This window comes from Nicotiana tomentosiformis, chromosome 8, assembly GCF_000390325.3.
Source record: "Nicotiana tomentosiformis chromosome 8, ASM39032v3, whole genome shotgun sequence".
NCBI lineage: Eukaryota > Viridiplantae > Streptophyta > Magnoliopsida > Solanales > Solanaceae > Nicotiana > Nicotiana tomentosiformis.
Window position 1 is genome coordinate 35,012,604 of NC_090819.1, and position 15,435 is coordinate 35,028,038.

General features: G+C 43.8%; 2 protein-coding genes across 2 annotated transcripts; both read right to left on the reverse strand.

Moving 5' to 3' along the window:
• Window positions 1–377: 377 nt before the first annotated feature.
• Window positions 378–2,853, reverse strand: LOC138897308 (autophagy-related protein 23-like). The gene is made up of 5 exons (XM_070183271.1): window positions 2,701–2,853; window positions 2,030–2,099; window positions 1,732–1,898; window positions 966–1,157; window positions 378–896 (listed from the first exon to the last, which is right to left on the reverse strand). The coding sequence occupies exons 1-5, from the start codon at window positions 2,851–2,853 to the stop codon at window positions 378–380; spliced, it is 1,101 nt and encodes a 366-aa protein (XP_070039372.1).
• A 10,342-nt stretch (window positions 2,854–13,195) lies between these two features.
• Window positions 13,196–13,768, reverse strand: LOC138897309 (uncharacterized). Its single transcript, XM_070183272.1, has one exon. It carries the CDS (start codon window positions 13,766–13,768, stop codon window positions 13,196–13,198), a length of 573 nt encoding a protein of 190 aa, XP_070039373.1.
• Window positions 13,769–15,435: the final 1,667 nt, after the last annotated feature.

Sequence of the window (15,435 nt, forward strand, 5' to 3'; positions counted from 1 at the left end):
TTCTGTTATTGTGAGTTAGAAACTTACTCGAACTCGGCTATAAAAACAGTACGATTATGGCTTTGATCAAGCCATCCGAAATCAAAATTCCGAACATATTTTTGAGCTCGGGGACTCGCCCTCGCTTGACTAAAAAACCTAAGGGTTTGTTCTACTCTGAGTTCGAGCTATTGCTCACTCGATTATAGAGGCTACAACAACCCGATTGCAGCAAAGTTTTCACAAAGAAAGGGCAAAACAAAATTTATCATAAATCGGAGATGAAGCGGAAAGAAAATGAGTCTTTCATATATGCAAAATATTTACAAAGACCACACAGGGTCTTACACAAATTATTTACTAAGTTCCTAGTCCGCCTCGGGAGCATCTTTGGGAGCTTAATCTTCATCTCCTTCGTTCTCAGATCCACTCGCAGAGTCTTCATCATCGGAAAGCAAAGCTCCAGCCTCGTCCTCCAAAACTTTCGCACTCTCGATATTGGCCGTGAGGTCGAAGCCACAAGCATGTACCTCCTCAAGAGTATCTCTCCAAGACTGATGCCTAGCATGCTCGAAAACACGGGGTAATCTAACCTCAGCAGCGTCAGAAATTTCCTTTGCTCGAGTGTTAGAGGCTTCAACATCGGCTTGGTAGGAGGCCACGAGCGCCTCTGCCTCAGATATGGCCCTTGCAAGCTCAGCAGCCAACCGAGTCTCGAGCTTTTCAACCTTCTGGGCTCGGGCCAAGTTCTCCTCCTTCACACTTTGGAGTTGATGCTTAACCGAAGACAGTTGGGCCCAAACCGTATCTTTCTCCGAGGCGAGACGGTCCATGTTCTGCTTCCACCCCAAAGTCTCTGCCTCTTTCATCTTGGCCTCCTCACAAAGCTGCTCAACCAATTCGGCCTTCTGCTGAACCTGCAGAATCAAAGTGTTAGTCACCAATATCAAGTTAATACATAACAAGCTTCCAAATATTTACATTACCTGTTCAATGAGCTCGGTCTGATCTTGATGAGCTCTTGTCAGCTCGGCTCGAATACTCATGATCTCCTCTTCTTTTTGCACATAGAGGAGTTTGAGGGTGTCTCTCTCCTCCATAAGCTTTTTGAGATCAGCCTCACCTCGGGCCAGCTCAACCCGGTATTTGAAGGACTCTTCTAGATGGAGCATCGTAGCCTGTGCATAAAGAAAGGAAATGAGACTTAGAGAAATAAGAACAAACGCAAGCATGGTAACATCATCGACCGCAAGTAAAACTAACTTGGTTAGAAGCCGCTGAGCCTCATAAAAAATGAGTGATGCATCCAGATCGGAAACATCATCGACCCCCGCGAAGCAGCCGTGAAATATATCATCCCCTTCAGGGGCCGTCCCCACGTTGGGTGTCCCCATGAGCTGGGCATCCCCAAACTACCCCTCGGAGAACGTGGGGCCGGGTGGCGCATCATCAATGTTAATTGCCCCAAGTGAGTCACTTGGGGCATTCTCTTCTCTTTGAAGGGCCTCAGAACTAGACCCTTCGAGCACACCTATCGGTGGCTTATCACGACAGGAGGCATCCTCAACACCCGATGACTCGCGGACTTTGCTCGGACCTTCCTACGAGATCACCTCGATCTGTGGCTGAACTTCCTCGACCGTCACCAGCTCAGCAGTTCTCGAAACTTCGATGCCCTCCCTCTTCCAAGCCACCAGCAGGCAGTCAATATCTTCTCCCTTCTCGTCTTTATCTCATAGGAGTTTGGACTACATCGGCAGGCAGAACGGCGAGATTAGTCTTCGACTTTCGAGCCCTGCTTTTCCTGGGCTTTGAGGTGTCTGGTGGCGAGGCCCTTCTCATTTTCTTGTCTTTGGTCGGCTTCGGGACCTCTTCTTCCCCGAGGGGAGGCGGCCTCATAACAACATTATCTCCAAGACCTGTATAAGAAGAAATCAAGTTAAAAAGAAGTATTTCACAGGAAAGAATCAAACATGGACATGGGAACTTACCATGATTTTTGGCCTCCCATCGACCCTTGGCCAAATCGCGCCACGAGCGCTCAGCTTACAAAGAGGTTGAAACCAGTTGTCGAACCCAACCTGCAAGGTCCGGGACTGCACCAGGAAACCAGGGAAAAGCTTTAACATAAAGAAAAATATAGATAAGAAGAGGTAAAGGAAACATAACAAGTAATCAAACGTTATCGGTGAAGTTCTACTTATGCTTCATGTTCTATTCTTCGGGGAATGGCATATTCTCGACGGGGATTAAGTCGGATGTACTGACTCGGACAAACCGGCACATCCATCCTCGGTCCTTATCCTCGTCTATGCTCAAGAATAGTACCTTCGTGGCCCGGGCAGAAGCCTTATCAGTCCGCCCCGATAAAGACGGGGGCTGTATAGTCTAATGGGATGATCGAGGGTGAAAGACATCCCCTCGATCTTTCTCGAGAAGAATCTGAGCAAAATGACAATACGCCAAAAAGAGGGGTAGATATGGCCTAGGGTTACCCTGTATTGGCGGCAGAAGTCGATTATGACAGGATCAACGGAACCCAGTGTGAAAGGGTAAGTATACACACTTAAGAATCCTTTCACATGCGTGGTGATGTCCTCTTCAGGGGGTAGGAATCACCACCTCTTTATTCTCCCAGTGGCAGTCCTTTTTCACCTGCTCGAGATCGCCTTCGAATATCGAACATATGTATCTAGACATGGGCTCGCATCGGCCAGGAACCGAAGAGGAGTTTTCGACTTTAAAGTCGAAAGTAAGTTCACATAGCCCGGGGATGCACTCTTCTATATGTGGCTCCACCGGTGTTTTGTCACCGGCCGGCCGCGATAAGGAGGCCTTTTCTTCTTGAGTAATGGTCTTTGATGTTTTTGCCATTGCTATATGATGTTTAAGGAAGGAAAAGGCGGAATTTGCATTTTAATAAGAGATTGGCAAATGGAAACTGACAAAGTTGATGAACTTTAAGAGAATAGAAGAGCTTTTGAAGATCAGAAGAAGTTTGAAAAGATTATGAAGGTGGTCTATTTATAATAGCCACTTTGACAGTTTGAAAGCACTAGTGGCCGACCATCAACTGGTGTTAATTAGTGACCTTGGGAAGTGTGCAGGACGCGACACTTCCATCGCTTCTGTCGCTTACGTCATGATGTTGACGTCATAATTGATCGAGGTATTAAATTGAAGTCTCAAATTCGTTTCTTCTTGTTATACTCCAAAAAACGAGGGGACTATCTGTATACGGTTGAAATCAGGTATACCCGATTACGTTGGCAGGGGAGTTGCCTCGAGGATAACTTCATAATAGATCGGGCTTGAGCTCGAAGATATAACATCATGCATGGAGATCGAAGTGTTGTTCATTGAGATCGAGGCCGACAACAATCGAGATCAAACGTGACTGACTTCGAGTAAGGCAATAACGGAATGGCGAGATATTAGTAACCGGTCAAAGATCCTGGCGGGAATCCCGGAACAGATCAAATCAAATCAAATCAAATCAAAGAGGTTATTAGTGACAATCATGGGATCTACTTCCGTTATTAGAGTTGTACCTTATTTAGGATTCCTCTATTATATAAAGAGGGACCCCATTCACTTGTAGAGAGGATAATGATTATTCACTGATAAGAATATACATATACGGTGCCTTCTTTGTTTTACTTACTGTTCATCGTTGTTTGTTCCATCCTCCACTGTTCTTATTAACTAACCTCGAGACTATCTCGAATCGAGGTCGAGGCATTATTTGCGGACTAGTTTGATTTATTTTATTGTCCAGTTTATCTATTTGATTCGTTGTTTATCAATTGGTACTGGTTTAAATCACATATCCTTAAAACCACAATATAACTTTAATTGTTACTCAATTTCAAGGGTAAACAATATGTTTTACATCCCATGGAAGAAGCTTACACGTTCTACAGGAGGACAATGTAGTTGAAACGTTTTCAAATAAATGTAACTAGAAAGAAGAGAAAAGGGAAAAGAGACAAAAGTGTCAAGATGTAAAGAAAAAAGGAAAATTAGCGATCTTAAAAGTGATAGCAGTGGGTGCAAATAGATGTGCATTTGCAACATACGTAACGGAGGAAATGAACGAAGAATAGAGAATAAAGAGTAGAGGAGTTTACCCGCCACACCACCAATACCAATACCAAAATCCAAAAGTAGCCTAAACCTCCACAGCACTGAGAGCTTTCTTTAAATTCAAGTAACAAAGTCTTTTTTCAAATTACTATTTTATAACTATTTTGTTGAATATTGAAGTTTTGATGATTAATAAAGTATGACTAAATGTTCAAAGAACCAGGTCCTCAACATAACTGCTTAACTGTTCTGGTGGAAAGGTAGGAATAATATGGACAATAATCTTTATCAAAAGGTAGTCTTTGTATTTTTACAAGAGAGGAAGTCTTCTTCTCAAAAGTGTTCTTATCAAAATCAATATTACATGCCCATATTACTGTCTCTTCCTTCTATATATATGGGGCCTTTTTCCTAGGAAACCCTAATAGTACAGATGTAGGGAATATCCATTATAATATTCCCTTATTAGCCGTTACAAGTCTTATCATCAATAGTCAATCTCGACCTCGACCCCTGTTGATATCTTGGCTGCGGTCCCCGTCAATATCTCAATTACGGCTTATGTCGGTACCTCGGCCAATGACTTCGCTACATCTTGGACTAGCTCGACCGACTCTTTTTTTAATGCCATATTACGCTAAATATCCTAAGGACGGATTTTGGCCTATACAGTTAGTCCCTCTGCTTATTAAGGCCGAGCCCGGACGACCTTGATGAGCGGACTCTGTTTATCATAGTTGACAAAATTGGGCGAGCAAGTCGGATAGTGGCGCTTTTAGAAGAGGTGGCAACATGACTTTTCGTGAGCTGCAACCTTTGGGGATGCATTGTTTCATAATGACGTCATGACATCATGCGTCATTCTGATGTGTTTTCCCAATGCTTGTGTCATTTCCCGTGCCTCTGCCATTTTGATACCTGTGTTGGGTAATGATGGCCAGATTTCTCGATTTTGGTGCTTGAACTCTTATAAATAGAGATCTGAGGCCATTTGTGTTTGTTTTGCACATTTCTAATATCGAATCCCCTGTGTTTCCTTCTTTATTCTCCATATTGAACCCTAGTCTTTGAACCCTAAACTCTTTTTTACTTCGTCATTGTGTATCCACTCCCCTGATTCCAGCGATTTCAGTTGCTTCCAAACCTTCTGTGCTTAGAACATCCTCTTTCAAGAATATGGTTAACACACTCTCTGGTTCCGGCATGGAGGCTAACCATACCCCCTTGCCGGTACGTATTCCCCCTCACGGCGATGGTGCTTCTATTGCCCTTGAGGATGATAGGTTTCCTACAGTGGAGGAAATATTTCCTCGTAGTGAAAAGACTAGGTATGACTTTTTGAAGTTTCCAGAAGATGATCCTAAGGCCTCGGAGTCGATGATGATCGAGGTCGACCTCGCTGAGTTTAGGGAAAAGTTCAAAATTCTGGCTCACATCGATCTGATTCCGGTGGGGTACGACGTGGTACAGGTACACCGCCTAGGATATTGCAAGTTCTACGTGTATTCGTTCTATGTGGGCTATTCCTTTCCTCTTCTCCCATTGGCGGAGGAATTTTGCCGCTACTACGGCGTCTGCCCGGCTACTACGGCGTCTGCCCGGCCGAACTCTCGCCTTACATCTACAAGCTTATCCATATGTTGACAAAATATGCAGAGTTGGCTGGCCGTGGGGTCTCACTTCGCCACATGATGCACCTCTTTACTCCTAGTTTCTATAGGGGACGATGTTGCACCTTCGCCACCGAGGAAGTAAAAGTTTTGTAGTGAAGATGGACGATAAGGCAAATCATCAGTTCTGGCTCAACTACTTCTTCGTCAAGCCGAGGACGTGGTGGTCAATGCGAGCGGATTCCCTGAGGCTTGGAATTACGCCCGTAAGTATCATTTTACCAAGCGTTTGTTTTGCTTGTTTCAGTCGTAGTCTAATATTCCGTCCCTTCTTCGCGCAGCCGAGACTTCGCCCCCTCCTTTGGTCGGGGACATCCATGACTGGGTCAGCCAGGTCTTGCCTCACACAATGGGGATTCGTGAATGGCCGACTTTTATCAAGAAATTCGGGCCCGCGCCTTCAATGACCGGTGAGTCCGTCTATATGTAATTATCTATACATTTATTATCTTTTATCTATACCGTTTTGACCTCATGGCCGCCTGCTCGTTACGATTTTGTACAGGAAGTGACATCCTTCTAATTTTTCTTTTTCAGCCCGAGGATCTTCGAGAAGGCCGAGGGCCCTTGCTCTAGCATTCCGCAAAAGGAAAGCAGCTTCTGTTACTTTTACCGTGGTAAGGTCTTCTCGGTCGCCAACTATGCCTGCAGCGGGACTGTCGACTTCTCCTCTGTATCATCTAATAGATGAGGACAATGAGGAGGAATCATTGCCGAATGGTGATAACTTGCTTCCCCATAAGAGGCGATCTGTAGATGCCGGCGAAAGAGCTGTCCATGCGGGGAGTTCGATGATGGAGGATTTCGTCATTCGAGAAATAGCAACCATAGAACTTAGAGATTACACCGAGCTACCGCCCACGATTCTGCCGTCGCCAGGGGCCGAGGAGGGTACGTCTCTCCCTGAAGCCATGATGGATTTTGAAGGGCCATCGGCGAGAGTCCCTGACATCTTACGGAAGGATAAACCATCGGCCTCGCTACCAGCCGAGGATCCTTCTTCCCGGGTTGACACAAAAGGAAAAAGTGTAGCCGAAGAAGGTTATGAGACGGGCTCTGATATGGATGCCGAGGGAGTGGGGATGATGGGGGAAGGACTTACCCGACCTGAGGTGAGATTGGAGGGGACCATACGGACTATTGCAATCCCCTTGGACCGGGATTTGCTAGTTGATACGGAGGACGTGGTCCCTTCTCTTGGTCCCCTCTTTTCCGAAGTGAAGGGTAAAACCCTTGAGAAGCTAAAGGATGCCACTTTGTCGAGGAGGTTAACTGAAGGAGAAGGATGATAAATTGATAAGAGTCACTGGTGGTACGAGGATGAGTATCCCGCTGGCGAAGGCGATGGTGATGGCGAAGAGGTAGGTGGAGATGGCCTGGGTGATCAAGCTGGTGACACTTTCCAGGCTCTCCGAGGTGAACTGAAGGAGAAGGATGATGAATTGATGAGCCAAGGTCCTTTTATTCCTAACAGCTGAAGACTATGAACTATGGACCATAGTGAACCAAGGTCCTTTGATTCCTACTAAGAAAAATGCACAAAATGAAATAGTTCCTAAGGACCCCTCTGAATTTGTGGCAGCACATTTCAGAATGATAGAGAAGAATGATGAATTGATGAGAGTCATTGGAAAATGCAGCGTTCTCGAGGGGGTGTTGAGGGACAAAGAAGGGGAGCTCGAGGTGAGCAGGGGTTGAGGCCTAATGTGCCGACCTTTAAGTCCTAGTAGTCTCATTACGCGCCGATCTCGAGGAGTGTCAACTCAAAGTGGTCGCTCTGAGTGGCGAGGTCGCTGAGAAGGAAGTGGGTTTAGAGAAGGCGGAGTTGGCCCAGCTATCAGCTGCGAGGAGAACATGGGCTTTAGAGATCGTGATCCGCGTTCTCCGTTCTTAGCGGGAGGGTGCTTTGGAGATGACCAGGATCAGAGAAGAGCAGCTTGATGAGCGGATAGGGGAGCTGGAAAAAGACGCTTCGGGCCTTAGTGATCGAGTTGCTGCTCTCGAGGCCGAGAAGGCGCAGTTATTGGCTCATCCATCCTCCTCCCGCGCTTCTGCTTTTCCTGATGTTTCGTAGGATTTGTACGAGGAATGGATTCACGCCGAGGCTCAGCTAGATATATTTAGGGACTTGATGGGGGCGGGGGCTGTTTCAGAAGCTCACTTCGAGGATGCTCGTGCTAAGGTACGTAAAGCTCGGTTTGCTTATGGCTATGACCCTATTATACTGGAAGACGGTGATGACGATGGAGCGGGCGTGGATCAACTTGAACAGGATATATGTTACAAGGATGAGTATCCCGCTGGCGATGGCGATGACGAAGAGGTAGGTGGAGATGGCCTGGGTGATCAAGCTGGTGGCACTTTCCAGGCTCTCCGAGGTGAACTAAAGGAGAAGGATGATGAATTGATGAGAGTCATTGGAAAATGCAGTGTTCTCGAGGGGGTGTTGAGGGACAAAGAAGAGGAGCTCGAGGTGAGCAGTGGGGTCGAGGCACAATGTGCCGACCCAAGCCCAAGTGGTTTCATTGTGTGCCGAGCTCGGGGAGTGTCAACCCAAAATAGTCGCTCTGAGTGGCGAGGTCACTGAGAAGGCAGTGGGTTTAGAGAAGGCAGAGTTGGCCCAGCTATCAGCTGCAAGGAGAACATGGGCTTTAGAGATCATGATCCGCGTTCTCAGTTCTGTGTGGGAGGGTGATTTGGACACGGCCAAGCTCAGAAAAGAGCGGTTTGATGAGCGGATAGGGGAGCTGGAAAAAGAGACTTTGGGCCTTAGTGATCGAGTTGCTGCTCTCGAGGCCGAAAAGGCACAGTTATTGGCTCAATCGTCCTCCTCCCGCGCTTCTGCTTTTCCTGATGTTGCGCGATATTTGTATGAGGAATGGATTCACGCCGAGGCTCAGCTAGATATATTCAGGGACCTGATGGGGGCGGGGGCTATTTCAGAAGCTGACTACGAGGATGCTCGTGCCAAGGCACGTAAACTCAGTTTGCTTATGGCTATGACCCCGCTACACTGGAAGACAGTGATGACGAGGGAGCGGGCAAGGATCAAATTGAACAGGATGCCTGGTACGAGGATGAGTATCCCACTGGCGATGGCGAAGAGGTAGGTGGAGATGGCCAGGGCGATCAAGCTGGTGGTGCTTCTAGGCCGGGCGATGTTTAGTTATTTTTCCTTCTTTTTGTTAGCCGCAGGCTTGTATTCGAGCCTTTGTAAAAAAAAAAATATTTCAAGTATGAAATGTCAGTTCTATTATTCGTACTTGATTCTTTTCTTTATTCGGGCTTGTACGCTTTTTTGATTTTGTTGCTTGGTTGCCTTCGTCATGATAGATTTGTTCGAGTACGTCGAACGAGGTTGAAACGAAGTGTAGGTTCGATTATAGCCGAGGGCCAATAGTTGGTTCGAATAAGGTCGAACACGTCGTATGTATAATTTGAACGAGGTCGAATGTAACCTTTATTTAGTTCAGGCCGTGGGCCGAGTAGGCATTAATTCGAACGAGGTCGAATGTAACCTTTATTTAGTTAAGGCCGTGAGACGAGTAGGTGTTAATTCGAACGAGGTCGAATATAACCTTTAATTAGTTAAGGCCATGGGCTGAGTAGGTGTTAATTCGAATGAGGTCGAATGTAACCTTTAATTAAGGCCGTGGGCCGCGTAGGTGTTAATTCGAACTAGGTCGAATGTAACCTTTATTTGGGGAAAGCAGAAACAAACTTCATGTACTTGTGCTTTGTTCATATTCCTGGAGAGATTTACATATTTTTTGGGCGCTGGCTGGTAGTTCAGTCCCAGTCCCGGTTAATCTAGTCCCTTCATTTGTCGAGTTGGAAAAATAGTGAGAAATCAAGCAATGAACTAGTCGTCCAGCGTCTTCGTCTGTGCGCACTTCAATCCTGAAGTATCCCCATCATCGCCTCGTTAAAAACCTCCTTGAGAAAACCTAATTGGGACAAAACTCGAGTGAGGGAAAAAGAGTGCGACTTTGGGGACCTTGTCTTTTAAAAGTTGAAGTACTTGAGGTGTGTAATATTCTAGTTGTTTGGTAGTCACTTTCTTTCCATTGTTTCTAGTGTGAATGACCCTTTGCTTGTTGCATCCGTGATTTTCTAGGGGCCATCCCAGTTTGTTCCTAGTTTGCCTTCCCGGGGATCTTTGCCTTCTTGTGTTTTAGCTTTAAGCACGTAGTCCCCGACTTTAAGTGGCCTGATCTTTTCTCTTTTGTTATAGTAGCATTCTTCTTGTTGCTTTTGGGTGACAATTCTCACGTAGGCCATATCTCTTCGTTCCCTAACTTTGTCGAGTTCCTGTTGTCACGCAACAAACTCGGGAAGTGCGACCGGCGCTCAACCGAGAGAACCCGGCCGAGCAAGTTTGTTAGATTTTCTTCTACCCAAAATCATCCGTGAATAAAGAGGAGATATACTCCATTCATCAAACACTGAAAAGATTTTATTAACAACTTTCTTTTCATTCCCATTAGCAGCTTCATTCATAATTTTCAAAATATTACGAGTTTATAGAATTAATGAAAAACATGATTTCCAAATACCAACATTTCTAGTTCAATTCCCCAACATCAACCACAACCCACAACCTGTCTACGGAGCCTCTAAGTACAATAGAAGAATAATATGGAATTGCCGGCAACAAGGTCCCGGCTATACCACAAAACACAGTACATGAGAAATAAAATATCCATGACCTCGAAATGAAGTGGCGCTCACCAAATCAGCTGAAAAGAGTGTAATGCTATCACTGATCAATGCCGCCTGTTGTAGAACCACTTGCATCCATTAAAGATGCAGCGCCCCCAGCAAAAGGGACGTTAGTACTGTCGAATAGCACTAGTATGTATAGCTAAAAGTCCTCTTTCAAAATAGAATGCCCATATAAGAAAAGGCAACACATAGAAATAACAAGCCTCAATCAACAATATCCAAATGTCCAGTGAAAACATAATAATTTTCAAAATACGAACTTCATATACAATTTTGGTTGGGAGATCATTAGCACCTATATACCACCGTCTTTGTTAGCATGGATTTCGATCACGCCCGATCGGCTAGACCATCTCCCCACGGACAATGTGGTTTGACATGTGATGCGAAAGAAAGTTGTAACCAAGAGTAGTACCACCATATGCGCAATATGGCTTCTGATCTCCACCCGATCAGCTAGGCCGCCTTCCCACATATGCCGTGTGGGTTGACTTTTCCAATCCACAAAGGTTCCGGTTTCATCCCAATTAAGGGGAATAATATCACAATTTTCCAAAGGTTCAAATTTTATCCCAAATAAGGGGAATAATCCCAATCCACCCCTACACTGGCACGTATAGTTTAGGTGTGGGCCTTATGGCCCACCTTCCTCGGTTTTTCTAATGATGCTCCCAAAAATATTTTTGATTTGATTTGATTTGTACACAGAGGTAACATAATTACAATTGTACTCACCTTAACATCTTTCACATTGTATAAGTTCTCATTAGTATTTCCAGTCATTCACAACGATAATATTTCCTTAGCTCATTTAGCCATTCCCAAGATTCTTTATTCCTGGCACGATGGCCGTATTTCATATTCCACACTTTCACCTCTTTCAATATCAAAGACCACCATCAAATATTAACATATAGAATATTTTAGAAATCATATACTTCAAATCCATTTAAAATGAGAACTTCAAACACAAATGGTTTCCTCCCAAAATATGAGGCATACCAACCAACAACAGAAACACACATGAAAAATCATAAACAATCAATACACCATTTATTCTTAAAATACTCTTCCCCAAAAATGACAATGTACAATTTCAACACACGAGTATATAGAACTCGAATCACACTGGATATATTTATAAAGCAAGCATTAGTTAAAGCAGCCACTAATGGGCATGAATTGAGTACAAAAGCTCTTAAGCAAATTCTATTTTCCAAATCACCTTTAAAACAGTTGAGTCGAGTCTCATTTCACATTATTTATCGCATTCTCTCAAATCATTTGCACTACTAGCCACAATCATAACTTAAATTCTTGGCACGTTGGCCACACACTATATTCCCAATTCAATTATTTCGTTTCCGACCACCTTTATAGGTTATCAATAGTAAGGCATTTCCAATCAAGACTTTAGGCAGACATATGAGCAATTAAGAGTCTTAAAATATTGAGATTTTATTACACAATTTGGCATACTAACTTTCATTTGAAATACGATTCAAAGCCATTACATTTTAATACGCAACCCATACTTTGAAACTTACGGGAACATTATGGAATTCTATTCTAAGAGAGAAAGTTTAGCCAACATACCTTGATGGAGCTCTTTAGCGATATTAAAACCACCAACTACTCTTACAACTTCAATATACATCAACATAATTCAATTGGACCAATATTAGTAAATATTTATAGGTTTTTGGTCATTTTGGCATTTTATCAAACACCTAAAGTGCATAGCATTCAACTACCTCTAGTAATGGTGTTTCTTCCTCCAACAATACCTCCTTACCACAAACAAGAGATACTACAACATCCTTTGTCCACTAACTACCTTCTTAGCACCATTATAATCATCAATGAACTCACATCTACCAAATTTTGCTAATTAACTCGTTACAAAATCTCTACCGCACCCAATAATCTAGTTTAAGTATTTATGGCTTCCAATCACCATATCATAAGTGCTAATACTTATTCCTTGCTCATTTATTCACTAACAATCCATGCATGTAGGTTTAAGGGTGAAAGATTACCTCTTGTAGACCAAATCTTGAAAGTCAACTTTTGGGCTATTCTTGAGATTTTGAAGAAATCCTATGGATTCCAATACAAAACCTTGTTGTAACTAGTGATTGAGAAGTGAAATCATCATAAAAAAGTGTGTATTGGAAGCCTTGCCGGATGGGTGGTTAAGAGAAAGCCCTAGTTTTGAAGAAATGACTTAGTCCCTCTCTATACCCGTCCTTGGGGTTATTTAATGGGCTCCTATGTGTGCGGCCGCACACCTGGGCAAGTGGCCGTGCATCTGGCCATGCACCTGAGGCAGAAACTCTCAAATACCGCAATGACGAGCGGATTCATGATAATATACACAAAGGAATAAAGTGGTTGTTCAAACCATAGGAGCAACATACACCAGAGAGAAAAAGAGTGGCTCAAGAAGGACCTCAACACTAGGTTGCTTTACATTAGATTTGATACCACATATGTAAATATTATGGTAGTGCGCGCATAGGTACAAGTGAGCAGATGTTATCCATTTGAATCAAAAGGTTCTGTATGAAATTCATCAGGTATGGTCTCTTGTTGAGAATTTAGGAAAGCAAGTAGGAAGTATTACTCCTAGAGTTATAACTCAATTCAAGGACATAATTATATGGCTCAATTCCACAAGAGGTTGTAAATAAGAGAATTTGTGATAGATTGGATTCACGAATAATGCGTCTTGTTCAAAGAGTAGATACAGAGAACGACTCATAAAGTTGTTCCTGTTCTATCCCAACTTTCATAGTAACATAAGGAGTGACATATGACAAAGTGAAACTAGGATCAATAAGAGCATACACATCGTGAGATTGGACAGTCAACATACCTGTAACCACATCTGGATAAGCCTCAAACTTTTGACGTTTCCTCATAGCATAAAACCTGCTGGGCCCTCTCGAGCTCTGAATACCACCCCTAGCTACTCCACGCCCTGCGGGCGGTATAGTGCTTCTAGTTGGGGGAGGCATTGTGGATGTAGTGGCTATAGAACTGGATGGTTGTGTCGCACCCCCGCCCATGCTCTGGCGAGACGAATGAAAATCTCTCTGAATGTGACCCCTCATACCACACTTGTAACATACATAGGTACTATAGTGACATACTCCCGGATGACATCTCCCACACTTCACACAACGGGGATGAGGTACGCTAAACTCACTCGTCCCACTAACTTGATAATTACCCTTTTTGCATACACTATAAGCATCCCCCTTATCCTTCCTCCAAGCTTCCAATGCGGGAGTAACTAACCCCATATCGATTTGCTATGTGGGCCTTTGGAATTTCCCAAACATGCCACCCCTAACATGCTACTGAGCATACTCACCACACGATGCCAAATATTCCTTCCTGCACATCGGGTAGACTGGGATGGGTGTACCCAACCTAGGGCATTTGTTCTTCTTGTTCTCCCTCTTTCCACAACCGTAACATATTTCAAGAGTCATCCAACATCTTCCTAAGTGACGCTTCTTGCAAACCAAACAATCCGGCTTATTAGTACCAACAACCCTTTTTTGTTTCTCAGATACACTCACCACATGATCCGGTGGTGCGGTGACATTGGTAGGAATAGTGATACTTTGCCTAGCAATAAGTTCTTCCAATCCCTCCACGGCTCGACGCATTCTCCCAACGAACTCTTGTGTAATCTCCCCTAGATTCAATGGCGTGGTCATTCCCTCCTCGCTACTTCGAACTCGTGGATTACTCATCTGGAAAATAAGACATGGCGAGGAAATTAGCTTCCTATCTTGAGCTCTATCGCACGATATGGAGTATCAAAGAAGTGTGAAATTCCTAAATGTCCAAGTAGCCTCCTCATTATAGATGTGGTCGACAACACATTGATAAGAAGGACTCTACTATATACGGCTCCGAGACATCCTAGGACACATTAAAACCTTAGGCTCTTATACCAAGTTTGTCACGTCCCAAACTCGGGGAGCGCGACCGGCGCTCAACCGAAAGAACCCGGCCGAGCAAGCCAGTTAGATTTTCTTCTACCCAAACTCATCCATGAATAAAGAGGAGATGTACTCCATTAATTAAACACTGAAAAGATTTTAGTAACAACTTCCTTTTCATTCCCATTAGCAGCTTCATTCATAATTTCTAAAATATTACGAGTTTATAGAATTAATGAAAAACATGATTTCCAAATACCAACATTTCTAGTTCAATTCCCCAACATCAACCACAACCCACAACCTTTCTACGGAGCCTCTAAGTACAATAGAAGAGTAATATGGAATTTCCGGCAACAAGGTCCCGGCTATACCACAAAACACAGTACATGAGAAATAAAAGATCCATGACCTCAAAATGAAGTGACATCCATTAAAGATGCAGCACCCCCGGCAAAAGGGACGTTAGTACTATCGAATAGCACTAGTATGTATAGCTAAAAGTCCTCTTTCAAAATAGAATGCCCATATAAGAAAAGGCAACATATAGAAACAACAATTCTCAATCAACAATATCCAAATGTCCAGTTAAATCATAATAATTTTTAAAATACGAACTTCATATACAATTTTGGTTGGGAGATCATTAGCACTGATATACCACCGTCTTTGTTAGCACGGATTCCGATCACACCCGATCGTCTAGGCCATCTCCCTACGAAAAATGTGGTTTGACAGGTGATGCGAAAGAAAGTTGTTACCAAGAGTAGTACCACCATATGCGCAATTTGGCGTCTGATCTCCACCCGATCAGCTAGGCCGCCTTCCCACATATGCCGTATGGGTTGACTTTTCCAATCCACAAAGGTTCCAGTTTCATCCCAATTAAAGGGAATAATATCACAATTTTCCATAGGTTCCAATTTTATCCCAAATGAGGGGAATAATCCCAATCCACCCCTACACCGGTACGTGTAGTTTCAGGTGTGGGCCTTACGACCCGCCCTTCCTCGATT

Bases quoted from the DNA above. Each gene is read 5' to 3' on its own strand.
- LOC138897308 (XM_070183271.1), bottom strand. From the start codon at position 2,853: ATGGCAAAAACATCAAAGACCATTACTCAAGAAGAAAAGGCCTCCTTA. The intron at 1,158-1,731 runs GTAGTCCAAACT...CTTTATGCACAG, and splicing joins TCGCCGTTCTGCCTGCCGAT to GCTACGATGCTCCATCTAGA. The intron at 897-965 runs GTAATGTAAATA...TTGATTCTGCAG, and splicing joins AGACCGAGCTCATTGAACAG to GTTCAGCAGAAGGCCGAATT.
- LOC138897309 (XM_070183272.1), bottom strand. From the start codon at position 13,768: ATGGGGTTAGTTACTCCCGCATTGGAAGCTTGGAGGAAGGATAAGGGG.